The 15,715-nt window shown below is 49.7% G+C and overlaps 1 protein-coding gene across 1 annotated transcript; it reads left to right on the top strand.

Moving 5' to 3' along the window:
• Positions 1-5,937: 5,937 nt before the first annotated feature.
• Positions 5,938-15,153, top strand: LOC127587066 (LRRN4 C-terminal-like protein). Its single transcript, XM_052045241.1, has 2 exons — positions 5,938-6,058; positions 9,850-15,153. Exons 1-2 carry the CDS (start codon positions 6,013-6,015, stop codon positions 10,731-10,733), a joined length of 930 nt encoding a protein of 309 aa, XP_051901201.1. The 5' UTR covers positions 5,938-6,012; the 3' UTR covers positions 10,734-15,153.
• Positions 15,154-15,715: the final 562 nt, after the last annotated feature.

The following is a 15,715-nucleotide window of genomic DNA, read 5'->3' as shown; positions in this document are numbered from 1 at the left end:
AAATCTTATGCACCACCATACCAAGGCCCCTTTTTCTTCTGGGTATGCTCTCAGTTCCCCTCTTCCCATCTGTTTGTTGAAGCAGATTCAATGGTAAAGGCCACACTTCGGCTGTGAGATAAACCGAAGAAATCCTGGCTGAATTGACAAAATTAGGGGAACATAATATCCAGTAAGAGGAGAAAATACTGGAGGGGAGGAGACCCCAAGGATCTGCTGAAGGAGAGGGCACCCAAGACCCCAGAAGCAGCAGAGAGGGAGGCCAGAGTGGGAGAGGGAGGCCAGAGTGGGAGACAGATAATCCACCCCTGTTGGGACAGAGGTCAGACGTTTATCAATGGACATTCTGAAAAGAGGCAGAATCCTGATCGGGGGATATCTACCGGATTGCGGAAGAAGAGCAGATGTGACTGTCAGGGGGGTGGGGGCAGGGGGGAGGTGGGGGTGGGGGCAGAGGTAGAAGAGTGCCTCTTTTACAGTTTGCCTGATCTCCCTTGAACAGTGCAAACCTTCAGCTCTCTGCCAAAGAGAATTCACCATGTTGTTGATCCAACAGATGGAAAATATGCTACTCCCATGAAAACTGAACCTGCAGCAAGAAAGGGGTCAGAGTTGACAGATGGATCTCATTGGAACTGCTGGCAAAAACAGGGAGGGGGCCATCCCATATTCAGAACATAGGGAGATGTGAAGATTTATGGCGAAGGGGACAAGATAAATCAGTGAATACTTCCATCACGCCCACCTGTGGCATTCCTTCTTGTGTGGAATATGAGTGTACCCCTCAGAATCTCGCCTTGGATGTCTGCCACTTCCTCCCGCTTTATGTCACAAGGCAGGAATGTGGCTGTGGGAGTGGCTCTCCACAGCTGCTCGGATGTAATTCCAAGCAGTTGGCATCTTTATAAGGAACAGCTCTCTCCTCGATGCTGTGGGTGGGGTGTGTGCTGGCTTCAAGTGACTGGGGGCACGAATCCAATCTCAGACTTCGCAGGGGATGTTGGAAATGGTCAGAGTACTGGGTGGCATCAGTGGAGGAGAAACAGGTTAATGCTTCAGCCCTTTGGCTGAGTTCAGACCACACTACAGGAGATGGATTCTAGGGTTTAGCCCAGCAATTTTCACAGGGAGACACCGCTTTCCAGATTCGCAGCTGGACATGACAGGATTCTGAGATGATTCCCTACCAGGGGAATTTAGGTGCATGTTCGGTCGAGGTTTAAGGACACCACCTCCTAGAACCACTGCTGCCTGTGAGACTGTTTTTGGTTTGGCTACCCTTGGTCCCAGGAACGTCCACCCTTCCTGGTCCCACGTACACACTCCCACAACGATCCCTTCCGGTCCCAGGAACACTCTCCCACATCGACCACTCCTGGTCCCAGGAACACACTCCCACATCGACCACTCCTGGTCCCAGGACCATTCTCCCCCATCGACCCCTCCTAGTCCCAGGAACACACTCCCACATCTACCCTTCTTGGTCCCGGGAACCACATCTACCCCTCCTGGTCCTGGGAACACACTCCCACATTGACCATTCCTGGTCCCAGGAAAACACTCCCCCATCTACCCCTCCTGGTCCTGGGAACACACTCCCACATTGACCACTCCTGGTCCCAGAAAAACACTCCACCCTCAACCCCTCCTGGTCCCAGGAACACACTCCCACATCGACCCTTCCTGGTCCCGGGAACCAAATCTACCCCTCCTGGTCCTGGGAACACACTCCCCCACTGACCACTCCTGGTCCCAGGAAAACACTCCTCCATCGGCCCCTCCTGGTCCTGGGAAAACACTCCCCCACCGACCACTCCTGGTCCCAGGAACACACTCCCACATTGACCACTCCTGGTCTCAGGAACACACTCCCACGTCTACCCTTCAGGTCCTGGGAACGCATTCTCTCAGATCTAGCCTCCTGTTTTGCAAGGAATGTTAGATTGCAATAAGTACTCAACAAACTTGTGGGAACCAGTTACCTTGTGTAAGAGTGATTGAAATGAACCACTTGTACAAATCAGGCTAAACCTAATCCAGGTGATACGGACATGATGCATGGAGAATGTTTCCCCTGGTTAGTAGGGGTGTCAAGAACCAGGGGTCACAGTCTCAGGATACAGGTTAGGACATTTAGTACTGTGATGAGGTTTCTTCACTCAGAGGGTGGTGAATCCATGGAGGCCTCTACTGCACTAGGCTGTGGAGACCAACTCTCTGAATATATTCATGAAGGAGGCAGATAGACACAAAAGGAATTGGGGGGTAGGCGGAGGGAGAGAGGGATTGGGCATGATTTTATTGAATGGGGGACCAAGCTGAAAAGGGCTGAATGTGCTCTTATTTTCTGTGTTTCTGCAATAAAGCAGGCTAGAAAACCCCTTAGTAGGTCAGGCAGCGTCTGTGGAGGGAGAAGAGTGAGTTAATGTTACAAGTCCACATATCAAAAGGCAAAAAAACCGCAAGTGGTGGAAATCTGCTTGGTATTGGGAACAGGAGGGTGGGGACTCACAGCTGCTGGGTAGACGAAGGGTTTTGAACTGTATTTCATGCCAGGTTCCAAATTTGTCCTGGCTTCATTGTAGGGGAGGTGAGGGGGTGTACGGTGGTGAGACAGTGGGCCAGAGGAGGCAGATGTCTGATATTTGATGCTGGTGTTTAAAGCTCAGTTCAATGCGATTACACCATGATTGAATAAGCTTTTTGTTTAGTCTTACTCAGGATGGAGTGAATCAATGAAAAATGTTAATGGTGTTCCGACAACTCACCCCAACTGCTGCCAGACAGTACATGTCACTGCAGCTAGCTGTGGACAGCACACATACTCCCCCCTCAGCCCCTCCTTGTTCCGCTGCCCAAAAAAGGCAAGGTGAATAAAGTTGTGATCACACCTTCAGAATGCGTCCAAGTCAAGAAGTGATGGTGATAACCTTTCACCTAGTTCCGTCTCAACGGAGCTTAATTAACCCCTTTCCTTGCCTCCTACTGGCCATTCTGCCCCTCAAGCTTTTCCTACTATATCAGGGCTGATCTGTACTGGAACTCTGTGGACTTGCAACATTCACTCACTCCTCTCCCTCAGACGTTGCCTGACCCGCTGGGGTTTTTTAGCCTTCTGCTTTACTGCAAACACAGAAAATAAGAGCACATTTGAGATTGCTCCCCATTTCAATAAAATCATGCCTGATATCCTCTCTCTCTCTCCCCGCATACAGCTCAATCCCAGTTCTGATCACAAGTCGTAGAGTTATACAGCATGGAAACAGGGCCTTCAGCCCAATTCATCCACGCCGACCAAAGTGCCCATTTACATTAATCCTATTTGCCTGTGCTTGGCCCATTTCCCTCTCAACCTTTCCTATCCACAAACCTGTCCAAATGACTTTTAAACACTAATTGTACCCACCTCTACCACTTCCTCTGGCAGCTTGTTCCACCCACTGTGTGAAAAACTTGCCCCCTGGTCCTGTTTAAATCTTTCCCCTCTCAACCTCAACCTGTGCCCTCCAGTTTTAGACTCCCCTACCCTGGGAAAAAGATAGTGAGTACCTACCCTATCAATGCCCCTCATAATTGTACAAACCTCTATAAGATCATCCCTCAGCCTCTTTTGCTCCAGGGAAAGCAGACCTGAACACTTCCGCCCAAAGGTGATGTGTCCCAAGCCTCAGACCCTCTTCCTGAGAATTTTCACTGCCACTTTTGTGAGGATATTCGCCCTTGAGGGCTTGGCTGTCGGTTGAACATGTCACCTCCTTGTTCCAGATCCCGCCACTAATTGGTGAACTCAGGAAAATGACCCTCTAACTGACCTGAAACTGGAAATACTCAAGAGCAGGTTGGGTGCATCTGTGGGAAGAGAAACAGTTAACATGATTTTCAATTTTCAGAAATTCAGAACAAATACTCTCTCGCTCTATTCCACTGACCCCCACCATCATTTCAAACAGCTCAGATGGGCAACACAGTGGCACAGCGGGCAGAGCCGCTGCCTCACAGTGCCAGAGACCCAGGTTCAATCCTGACATCAGGTGCTGTCTGTGTTTGCATATTCTCTCTGTGGCCGTGTGGGTCTCCTCCCACATCCCAAAGATGGCATCAACATTTCAGAGGATCTATCCTGGGCCCAACACATTGATGACACGCCAGCAGCTCTACTTAGTTAGGAGTTTAAGGAAATTCGGTATGTCACCGAAGACTCTTACAAATTTCTACAGATGTACGGTGGAGAGCATCCTGACTGGTTGCATCACAGCCTGGTATGGAGGCTCCAATGCGCAGGATTGCAAGAGGCTGCAGAGGGTTGTAGACTCAGCCAGCTCCATCACGGGCACAACCGTCCCCATCATCAAGGACATCTTCAAGAGGCGGTGCCTCAAGAAGGTGGCATCTATCAGTAAGGATCCTCACCAGACGGGTCATGCCCTCTTCTTGTCAGCACCATCAGGGAGGAGGTACAGGAGCCTGAAGACCCACACTCAATGATTCAAGAACAGCTTCTTCCCCTTCCACCATCAGATTTCTGAATGATCCATGAACCCATGATTACTACCTCGTTATTCCTTTAGTTTTACACTTTATTTATTTTTGTAATTTATAGATTTTTATGCCTTTGCACTGTACTGCTGCCGCAGAACAACACATTTCACGTCATATGTCAGTGATAATCAATCTCTTTCCAATTCTGGTACGTGGGTCAGGAGGTTAATTGGCCACGGTAAGGTTGCCCCCAGTGTTAGGTGAGAGGTGGAACCTGGGGGAAGCTGATGATAAATGTGGGGACAATAAAAAAATGGGATTATGTAGAAATAGTAGAAATAGGGGGTTGTTGGTCATCATGGACTCGATGGGCCAAAGGGCCTGTCTCTATGCTGGATCTCTCAATGACTATAGGTTAATTTTCCAGACTGCGAGGAATACAAGCCTTTAAAAGACCATGAGCACTTCTTCGGCCAGGGCCCTGGGGTAAATGGAGAGTGAGGCAAGACTGAACAAAGATGCTTTGCTGTCTTCAGCTGTGATACACTGTGCAAAGCGAGGGCCTCTCTCCCTCCCACTCTCAATAAGGTCAGCATGTTGTTCCAAAAATACACTTTAAAAATCCGAGCGAAAGAAAGTGTGGAATGGAAACAGATGTGGTCAAAGCACGGTTGGACCCAACGGATCAACTAATATATCCAACCTCCTCATTTGTTTTGAGCCATTCTGCTTTGGCTGGTGTAGCAATGTAACCGTGGCAAGGAACGAACACTCCACACTGCCCATCTTGCCACCTGGCCCTCCCCACCTTACTGAGCATTAGCTCCCACTCTCCACAGAGGAGGCTGGCAAATGGTTAAAGCCCTCGTTCCTCCCCTTGAGGGGTAAGATTTGCCAACAGAATATGGCAACTCGGCTGCCCGAAGCCCCCGTACCTCTCCACTCAAAATGGATACCAATGGTCATGTGCCCCTCGGCAGCCATTCTGAAGGAGGCAGGGGCATCGTAGCCAGTGACACGGCCAAGTTGTGAATGAGACGGTGACGGGATTGGCTGATTGCATCGGTGGGAAGGAGTGGAGTAACTACAGTCTCATCCCAACCCCCTTTCCAACCTGAATAGAGACAGGATAAAATCAAAACAACACTGACAAAAATGTGGGAAGGCAGTTGATGTCAATCGATGCTGTTGCCATGCATTAATCGTGTTTTTAATTAGATCCAGGCTCTCTGTTGTGTTATTAAATGCATTTCCCAAGATCCGGCTTCAACAGAGAAACATTGTCAAGGTTTTCAAAGCTGAATCCATCCAGTGTTTACTTCTCACTCAGTTAAGTGACCACACTCTCCACTCCCAACCCTCAATTAAGCAATTCTTGGAGCCTTGCCAGGGACTTCTGGGTTACGTCAGCTTCCCGTGCTCCATATAAAACTGAGTTACAGGATCACAAGAGAGCGAGAGAGAGACGGGGATACACATCGACTGATAGTCTCCAGAAATCAGGAGCGTGCATTGACTGCTTTCGGACAGGGCATGGAAGGGATGCAGGCAAAGATACAGAGAAGCAAATTATCTTCAGGTAAGCCCAGTTGCTTTTAGATTTTTGGATTCCTGAGTTAAAAACAGAAATTGTTTAATACTGAGACTTACACCTACTTTCAAAGTGCTAAACAGCATTTACGTTACTTGAAGTGTTGCTACCGTATTCATAGAGTGTAGGAGGCCAATCAGCCCATCCAGCTTACATCTGCTGCTCCTTCCCTACAATCTTCCTTCCAGGTTTTATCTAACTCGCTTGCAATGTTTTCTGTTGAATAACTGTCCCAGGGTGTTTCACATTGCAAATGCTCGATCCTTGCACAAGAGATCTTTTTCATTAACCCTGGTATTGCTTCTTCCTCCTGATTCAAGGGGCTAAAATCCAGGCCACGGGCTATCCAATCATTCATCCAGGACACAGCTTCTATCCAACAACGATGAAGGGGATGGGGTCCCCCATCTCACACACAGCAAGATCCCAAAATAGAACTTTGAGTACAAGCAGTTTCAGTGGCTTCTGTTGGTGACAGTTATGGTGGAGGGAGGGTGACGTGGTTACGCAATGGTTAGCACAGCTGCAGAGACCTGGGTTCGATCCTGACCCCCGGCTCCGTCTGCGTGGAGTTTGCATGTTCTCCCTGTGTCCATGTGGGTTTTCCCAGCTGCTCTGATTCCCTCCCACGTCAAAAGACATGGGTGGGTGGGTGGAGGGATGGCAGAAGTTGATGAAATTGTGAGAGCGGACAGGTTATTGGGAATGAGATTGCTCTGAGAGACGGTATAGACATGATGGGTTGAATGGCCTCCGTTATTGTGAGAAATAGGAAAACGAAAATATAAAATTATGAGAGGCATTGACAGGGTCTTTCCCCTAGGATGGTAAAAATCAAATACCAAAGGGCACAGCTTTACCGTCAGAGGGGGAAGGTTTAAAGGAGATGTGCGGGGCAAGCTTTTTTACACAGAGAGCGGTGGGTGCCTGGAACGTGCTGCCAGGGGTGGTGGAGGCAGATACGATAGCAACGTTAAAGCAGCATTTAGACAGGCACATGAATGGTGGGGTGGGGGTGGGGGGGACAGAGGGATACAGACCGTGTGCAGACAGATATGCAGTTTCAATTGGGACCATGGTCAGTACAGACATGGTGGGCTGAAGGGCCTGTTCCTGCACTGCACTGTTTTATGTTCTATGGAAAACTTGACCACCCCAGGAGCATGCTGGAGCTCTTCAGCATGCGAAGGTTCCCCAGTTCAAGTCTCTGCCTGGCATTGAATGGGTTAATACCATTCAATGTCAGGCAGGTGGTTACACAGGACTTTGCCTCAGGAACCTGGGGAGAGAATCTAAAAAAACTCAGTACCAGCCAATGGCCCCTATCCTTTTATATCAAGAACCCCATTTGTTGATATTTGGTAAAATAAGCCACCCCTCCTACATCAGAGGCACTTTTGTTTTGAGTAGCTGGGGCTCGTCTTGAATTCCTGGGAATTGCTGGAGCAGTACAGTAGGCTGCGGCTGGTTTAACTTGGAGTCCTAGAGTGACACAGCATGGAAACAGGCCCTTCAGCCCAACTCATCCTTGCTGACCAAGATGCCCATCTAAGCTAGTCCTATTTGCCTGTAGTTAGGCCACATCCCTCTAAACCTTTCCTATCCAGGTACCTGTCCAAGTGCCTTTTAAATGTTGTATTGTACCTGCCTCACCCACTTCCTCTGGCAGCTCGTTCCACATACTCACCACCCTCTGTTTGAAGAAGTTGCCCCTTGGGTCCCTTTTAAATCTTTCCCCTCTGACCTTAAACCTATGCCGTGTAGACTTCTGTTCCCTTTCCCTGGGAAAAAGGGTGAGTGCATTCACCTATCTGTGCCCCTCATGATTTTACACACCTCGATAAAGTCACCCCTCAGTGTTTTATGATGAATAAAGTCCTAGCCTGTCCAACCTTTCTCTGGAACTGAGGCCCTCAAGTCCTGGCAACATTCTCAAACTTTTATTTCGTTTTCTGTAAGCTTTGGAATCAAATTATCTTACAGCTTCATGAATCCACTTGTAACATTTGGCCTGATCACTGCCCGCCAGCCTTCCCTGCTTCCCCCACACACCGATTGGCTTAAGCTCGCTGTGGCTTGCTGCTCCCCACCTCTGATCACAGGGTACACCCCCCCCCCCCCCCCCCCCCCCGGGTACAATGAGTGACAACTCTTGGGTGGGGCAGTGGAGGTCACAGGAGGGAGAAAGCCTACACAACGACCTCCCATAGCCAGTCACAACCAATGAGACATGCTCAGGCAGTGTGGCATCCTGAAGCTATTTTGCGCACAGCAAGCTCCCATGAAAAAGCAATGAATCGAAGCTGCATTGCTGTTTGTGGGATTTTTTTGTGCACAGATTGGATGCAGGGCAAGCTGCCAGATTGGGAAAACTAGTCGGTGGTTAAGGTACATGATTGTCACACATACTGAGATACAGTGAAAAGCTTTGTTTCCATGCTATACATAAGTGCATCGAGGTAGTACAAAAGGAAAACAATAACAGAATGCAGAATATATTGTTACAGTTACAGCCAGAGTGCAGTGCAGGTAGACAAATAAAGTGCAAGGGCCATGATGAGGCAGATTGAGAGATCAAGAGGTCATCTCATCTAGCACAGAAACAGGCCCTTTGGCCCACCACGTCTGTGGCAACCATCGATACTGATCTCGTTAACCAGCATATGGTCCAGCAGCCTTCCGTCCATCCACATTGAGGTGGGACTGATGAACTGGTTGCATCACAGCCTGGTATAGAAATCCAATGCACAGGAACACAAGAGGCCAGTTCCATCACAGGGACAGCTCTCCCCACCATCCAGGACATCCACAAGAGGTGATGTCTCTCAGGAAGGCGACATGCATCATCAGGGATCCCCACCACCAGGGCCATGCCCTCTTCTCGATGCTGCCATCAGGCAGGAGGTACAGGAGCCTGAAGACCCACACCTCAAGGTTCAACAACAGTCAGGAAGTTATGTTGCACTTTATAAAACTCTGGTTAGACTGCATCTGGAGTATTGCGTTCAATTCTGGTCGCCCCATTATAGGAAGGATGTGGAGGCTTTGGAGAGGGTGCGGAAGTTTACCAGGATGCTGCCTGGATCAGAGGGCATGTGCTATATGGAGAGGTTGGACAAGCTTGGGTTGTTTTCTCTGGAGCAGCGGAGGCTGAGGGGAGACCTGATAGAGGTTTTAAGATTATGAGAGGCACGGATAGACAGCCCATATCCTTTTCCTGGAGTCGAAATGTCTAATACTAGAGGGCATGCATTTAAGGTGAGAGGGAGTAAGTCCAAAGGGGATGTTGGGGGAAAGTTTTTTTACGCAGAGAGTGGTGGGTGCCCGGAATGCGCTGCCTGGGGTGGTGGTGGAGGCAGATATGATAGAGGCGTTTAAAAGGCACATGAATGTGTAGAGAATGGAGGGATATGGGCGTTGTGTAGGCAGAAGGGAGTGGTTTGGTTTGGCATTTAATTACCAGTTTAATTAGTTCGGCACAACATTGTGGGCCGAAGGGCCTGTTCCTGTGCCGTACTGTGTTCTAACATCTTCTTCTGCAATGCCATCAGGTTCTTGAACAGACCTGAAAAACCCTAACACTACCTTAGACTATATTTCTTTTGCCTCTGTCTCAACTTGCACTCATGTTATTCTGTTTATTTTGGTCGTGTAAGTTATGTCAATTAAGTTTATGTTAACTTCTGTTTACTGTGCGGCTGCCGCAAAAAGCTAATTCTGGTGGCATTTATACCCTGGATATGTATGCCCATGACAATAAACTTGCTGTCTCTCTCCAGGTGACACTTTGAGCCGATATTCCGCCGTGTTTGTCTTCCTCGCCTGTGTGGGTGTTGCCAGCTGGAAGCAAACGGCCTCTGCCCCCCTGAGCCCCGGAACCACAGACTGGCCGGCGACCTCAGTGCAACTGCCCAACCTCAATCAGAGCCGGGAGTCGCCAGGACCAGTGACCAGCAGCTGGAGGACAACGCGGAGAAGGTTCATCCGCTTCACCCTCAACAACGATGAGTACGAGGACTACGAGGAGGAAGAGGCCACGCCGCCGCCCACCCGGAGGGGTCCCCTGCCCCGCTGCGACTACAACCCTTGCAGCCACATGCAGGTGCCTTGCGAGGAACTGCAGCGCGCCCAGCCCTGCCTCTGTCCCGGGATCTCGGGCGAAGACATCCCGCCGGAGCAGCCCAGGATCCGGCGGGTGACGGGGACGTCGGACTCCGAGGCCAGCGTGCACTGGTGCGAGCCGTCCTCGGTGGTGAGCGGTTACCGCCTGGTGTTCTGGCCGGAGGGCGCCTCGGAAAACGTGACCACCCAGCTCATCCCCAGCCGCCAGCGCCTCTTCACCCTGGCCGGCTTGGAGGCGGCCACCACCTATGTGGTCTGCGTCCTGGCCTTCAACCCGGCCGGCGCCAGCCAGCTCACCAAGCGGGACCTGGACGGGGCGGATCCCGGGGCGGGACCCTGCCTCGTTTTTGCCACCGGCTCCACCCGCAGGCTGATCCTCTACATCGGCGTCACCATCTGCCTCCTCGTCCTGCTCAGCGTCCTCTGCGTCCTGCTGAGGTGCCTCTGCGCCAAGCACCGGGATCCCCCGACCCCCTCATCGGTCGCCCTCGGCTTGCGCAACCCGATCTACGAGCACGACAAGGGCACCTCGCAGTCCTAGCTTGTGCCCAGGGTGGTGTTGGATACCGAAGCCCACCCGGTTCCCCTGGCGTGGTTGCTGAGCCCCCGCGGCAGTGGGGGTAGGGAGGTGGAGGGGTGGGCGAGGATCTAATGGCAGGACTTCAATGTTCTGGGCTACCCCCAGCAATGCCAGGAAAAGGCTCCTGGAAGTCGGGTAAGAACCTGGGAGCAGGAGTGGGCCACTCGGCCCCTCGACCCTGTCCCACTATCACTTCTACCTCTTGTAGTCTAATTCCTTTAATAATCAGAAAACTACTGGTCGTTCTTCTGAATGCACTCGGTGACGGAGTCTCCACAGCCCCTCTTGGGCAGAGAATTCCAAAGATTCGCCACCTTCTGGGTGAAGAAATCTGCACCTTCCCTGCAACCGGCCTGTCAGGTCCCGTAAGCAGCTGCTAGAGGGAACTCAGTGCGTCAGGCAGCATCTGACCCGCCGAGTGGAGGGGAATGGACAGTCGACATTTCGGGTCAAGGCCCTTCATCTGGACTGAGATAGCGGGGAGATGGCCGGTATAAAGAGGTGAGGGGAGGGTTGGAGAAGAATAGTGGATCCATTTGAGGAGGCAAGAGTGGAATTAGCTGGGAGGTGATGGGGCAAAGGCACGCAGAATGATAGAATCTGACAGGAGAGGAGGGTGGACCGTGGTACCAAATAAGGGAGGTGGGGTCTCTTGTGTCTGCAAGTCCTTTAAGAATTGTTTCAATGAGATCTCCTCTCATTCTTCTAAACTCTGGAGAGCACAGGTTCCGTCTTCTCAATCTGTTCTCACACAGCAAACCTGCATCCCTGGAATTAGTCTGTTGTATCTTGCTGCATTCCCTCTGTAATCCTATTTTAATTAACGAGAACAAATTGGACACAATATTCCAGGTGAGGTCTCACCAAGAACCTATACAATTGTAGTACGACGTTCTACCTCATCCATCCAGGGCAGCCCTGTCCAACAACGTGCTCGTCGCATCACTCGACAGGGGGAGTAAGGTGGGGCAAAGTCCAGGTGAATGAACCCCAAGCTGTTTCATGTGTCCTACACAAGCCCACATTCTGTACACCCACTTCTTTGGTCTTGCTTCATACTTTGTGCTGTCAGCACCGTCCTCAGGCAATCTAACGGACGGCCGATTTTGTCAGCTGGACGCCAGCCCCTCATCATGTTGTGGAGGGAATGAGAGAACTGTGAGTTAGTGACGCTCATGGCCCAACTTAATTCTGCTTTAAGGGTGAGGGAGGGCAATGAATCAAAGCCTGTTGTACCAGACCCTATTGTGTTCCCTCATCCAAGTGCAGCCCCCCCCCCCCCCTCCGTCACCCTTCATCGCTGAGTTTTTCCTGCTCAGGTGTGTCCATCACAACCAAGAGCAAGCTTTGTGGGATAGACTGATGGCCAAAGAGTTTCTATTCATTAGGAGTGGCACAGAGGTGCACCGGGGAGAGCTGCTGCTTCACAGCTCCAGCGACCTGGGTTCAATCCTGACCTCAGGTGCTGTTTGTGTGGAGTTTGCACGTTCTCCCTGTCACTGCGCGGGTTTCCCCCACATCCCAAAGGCATGCAGGTCAGTGGGTTAATTGCCCCCAGTATATAGGTGAGTGGTAGAACCTGGGGGGGGGTCTTTGTGGGGAAAATTAAGAGGGGAATGGGAATGAGCTGGTAGGGACTCGATGGGCTGAAAGTGCCTTCCTCTCTGCCGTAAGGAAATAGTGTTAACTGCCCTCAGGTTGAATTCCTCCCTCCTGCCTGCTCTTATCAGAGCAGGTTACTGCACATATTCCTATCTGATGACTTTGTCCGTCTGCGCCTGCCAGTCAAGTGGCCAAGCAGACAAGAGGGGAAGAATGCTGAGCAATAACATGGCTCAGGGGTGTGGATGCAGGTATCTGACGGCATAGCTGGAGAATATGTCATGTGTGACGTGTTTCAGATTCACCGTGCGGTCCATGACTCACAAGCTCCTGCCGAAAATTTGGGAGGAACTTCAAAAACTGGTAGCTGACTGGCAGCCAAAATTGGGGAAAGTTGCTGTTTGATTAATTGCAGTAATTTGCAGTGTCAGCAGGTTACGTTTGTAAAATGGCTCACGCTACTTGAGCACTTTTTTTCTTAACAGAATGTTTAAACCGTAACATTGACTCCTGTCTGTGGAGTGTTTTACAGAAGTAACTGCTGCTTCTCATTCAATACATGTACTTCTGTGAACCGCTCCAATCTCTGCTCCAATCCAACATGACGTGGGTTTGAGATCAGGAAGTGCTACAGAGACAGGTGGGTTGTGTGTTTAACATAGAACAGTACAGCACAGGAAAGGCCCTTCAGCCCATGATAGTGTGCCAAACTAATTAAACTAATCCCTTCTGCCTGCACATGGTGCATATCTCTCCATTCTCTGCATATTCATGGATCTATCCAAGAGCCTCTTAAACACCTCTCCCATATTTGCTTCCACCCCCCACCCCTGGCAGCACATTCCAGGCACCCACCACTCTCTGTGTTAAAACAAACTCCTCTGAACTTTCCCTCTCTCACCTTAAATGCATGCCCTGTAGTATTAGACATTTCTACCGTGGGAAAAAGATATCAGCTGACTACCTATGCCTCTCATAATCTTATCTGTCAGGTCTCCCCTCAGCCTCTGCCACCCCAGAGAAACCAACCTAAATTTGTTCAACCTCTCCTTATAGCACATACCCTCTGATCCAGACAGCATCCTGGTGAAGCTCTCCTGCACCCTCTCCAAAGCCTCCACATCCTTCCTGTAATGTGGTGACCAGAATTGAATGCAATACTCCAGATGCAGCCTAACCAGAGTTCTGTAAAGCTGCAACATAACTTCCTGACTCTTGAACTCAGTGCCTCAACTAATAAAGGCAAGCATGCCGTATGCGTTCCCTACACCCTGTTGACTTGTGCAGCCAACTTGTTGGGGTTTTGAGGATGTGTGGGTGGACAGCAAACCCCGGGGGGCTAAGAGGAGGCTGGAAAACATCAGGGCAGCTGAGGTGGAGGTCAGAGGCCCTCGGACTGGCAGAGATGGAAACTCGAGATCCTGGGAACGGCAAAGAGGGAGGGCAGAGACCTGGGAGTGGGTCAAGTTACTCAGCTCATTGGGCCAGAGACACGGAGTTAACGTTTCCAGTTGGAGACCCTTCATCGGAACTGGGATTGTAAGAAAACAAGCTAACATTGTAGAAAGGGTGTGGGAGGGATGGAAAGGACAAAGTAAATATCTTGGGTGAGGCTACATTTGTCTAGATGATTCCAATGTTTACGGAGCTGAAGGGTTAACAGGGGAAGTTATACAGTATGGAACAGGCCCTTCGGCCCAACTTGTCCATGCCACCCAAGGTGTCTTCCTGAGCTGGTTCCAATCGGAAACGTTAGCCCTGTTTCTCCACAGACCTGCTGAGTGTTTCCAGGTTTTTCTGTTCTTATTTTGCATCTCCAGCATCTGAGGATTTTTAAAAAATTCTATTGGTGCAGAGGGCTGGTAATGTGGAATTTGCAAGAATGCATCTTAGATGGGACTTGGACCTGTTGAGCTCCTTATTTGTCTGCTGCTCTGTTCTGCTGCAGACTCTGGAAGGTCATGGAGTCAAACAGGACAAAAGCAGGCCCTTCGGCCCATTAGATCCATGCCAACCTTCAAACGCCCATCTATACTAATTCCATTTACCAGCACTTGGCCCTGTCATCTTCTATGCCTTGGTGACTCAAGTGCTTGTCTTGATGCTTCGTAGATGTTGTGAGAGTCTCAGTCTGTACTCCTTCAGGCAGTTGTGTTCCAGATTTCGACCACCCTCTGAGTGAAAAGAATTCTTCCTCAGATCCCTTCTAAACCTCTTTCCCCTACCTTAAAGCCATGTCCTCTGGTTTTATGGACCTCTGCTATGGGGAAAAGTTTCATACCATCTGCCTCATCTATGTCCCTCATAATTTTGTGGTCTGAAGCCCGAAGTGCTTGCAAGGTCATGTATTATTGTCTGCCAGATTATCTCAATCAACTGGGCTGGGGATTCTGTGTGGTGCTGGTGGTGGGGGTGTACTAAAGAGATCTTTTGAGGTACCCAGGTCCCTCCATTATTTCACCTGCAGGGCTCTGGACCAATCGCAAGGGAGTGGGATTAACCTGAAGTGCACTGTTAGCTAGAAAGGACATGATGGGCCAAATGGCCTCTGATAAATTTCTATGATTTCTCAGTACATGTATGTATTAATGTCTGTTAGTCATTGTATGATCTGGAAATGATTTTGATTCCTAATAAATCTTTCTGTACTATGATTTCTCAATACATGTACATATTAATGTCTGTTAGTCATTGTATGATCTGGAAATGATTTTGATTCCTAATAAATCTTTCTGTACAGTTTTGATATTAATAAACATATTTGTGTAAATCTCTCTCTCTCCCTCTCCTGTGAATTCTTTTAATTTTATTTTTGTGCCTGACCCAGGAGAAAATAAAGAATTTGGAGTAAAGTGAGGGTTAGCCAATTCCCATAAGCACCAAACATGTAACAGATCATCTGTGTCAGTGTTGTAGATTGAGGGATAAATACTGGTAACAAGAATATGAGGATAATTTCCGGAGGTTTTTTTCAAATAGTGGCCAGGGAGGTTCAGGGAGAGTTCAGAGGAAGGTCAGAAGAGCAGGGGGAGCCCAAGTTTAATCCTCGTCTGAAGGATGCATCCAACAGTGCAGCACTCCCTCAGCGCTGGGACTGAATGATGTAACTCGCAGTCTGATTCAGAGGGAGACAATCCACATTCCTGTCTACACTCTTGTTATGTCCAAACCATTAAACAGCAGGTATCTGGGACATCGCAGACCCAGCAAGTGTAAGTGTAAGTGGACATGATGCACACAGCAACTTGCCACGGGCAAATAACCTAAAAGTTTTGATCCTGTTTTTGCTGGGTGGTTTGGTAGTGCTGCCATCTCATGGCTCCAGCGACCTAGGCTGGGTT

This window comes from Pristis pectinata, chromosome 38 (assembly GCF_009764475.1).
Source record: "Pristis pectinata isolate sPriPec2 chromosome 38, sPriPec2.1.pri, whole genome shotgun sequence".
NCBI lineage: Eukaryota > Metazoa > Chordata > Chondrichthyes > Rhinopristiformes > Pristidae > Pristis > Pristis pectinata.
This window is presented reverse-complemented; position numbering and strand designations above follow the sequence as displayed.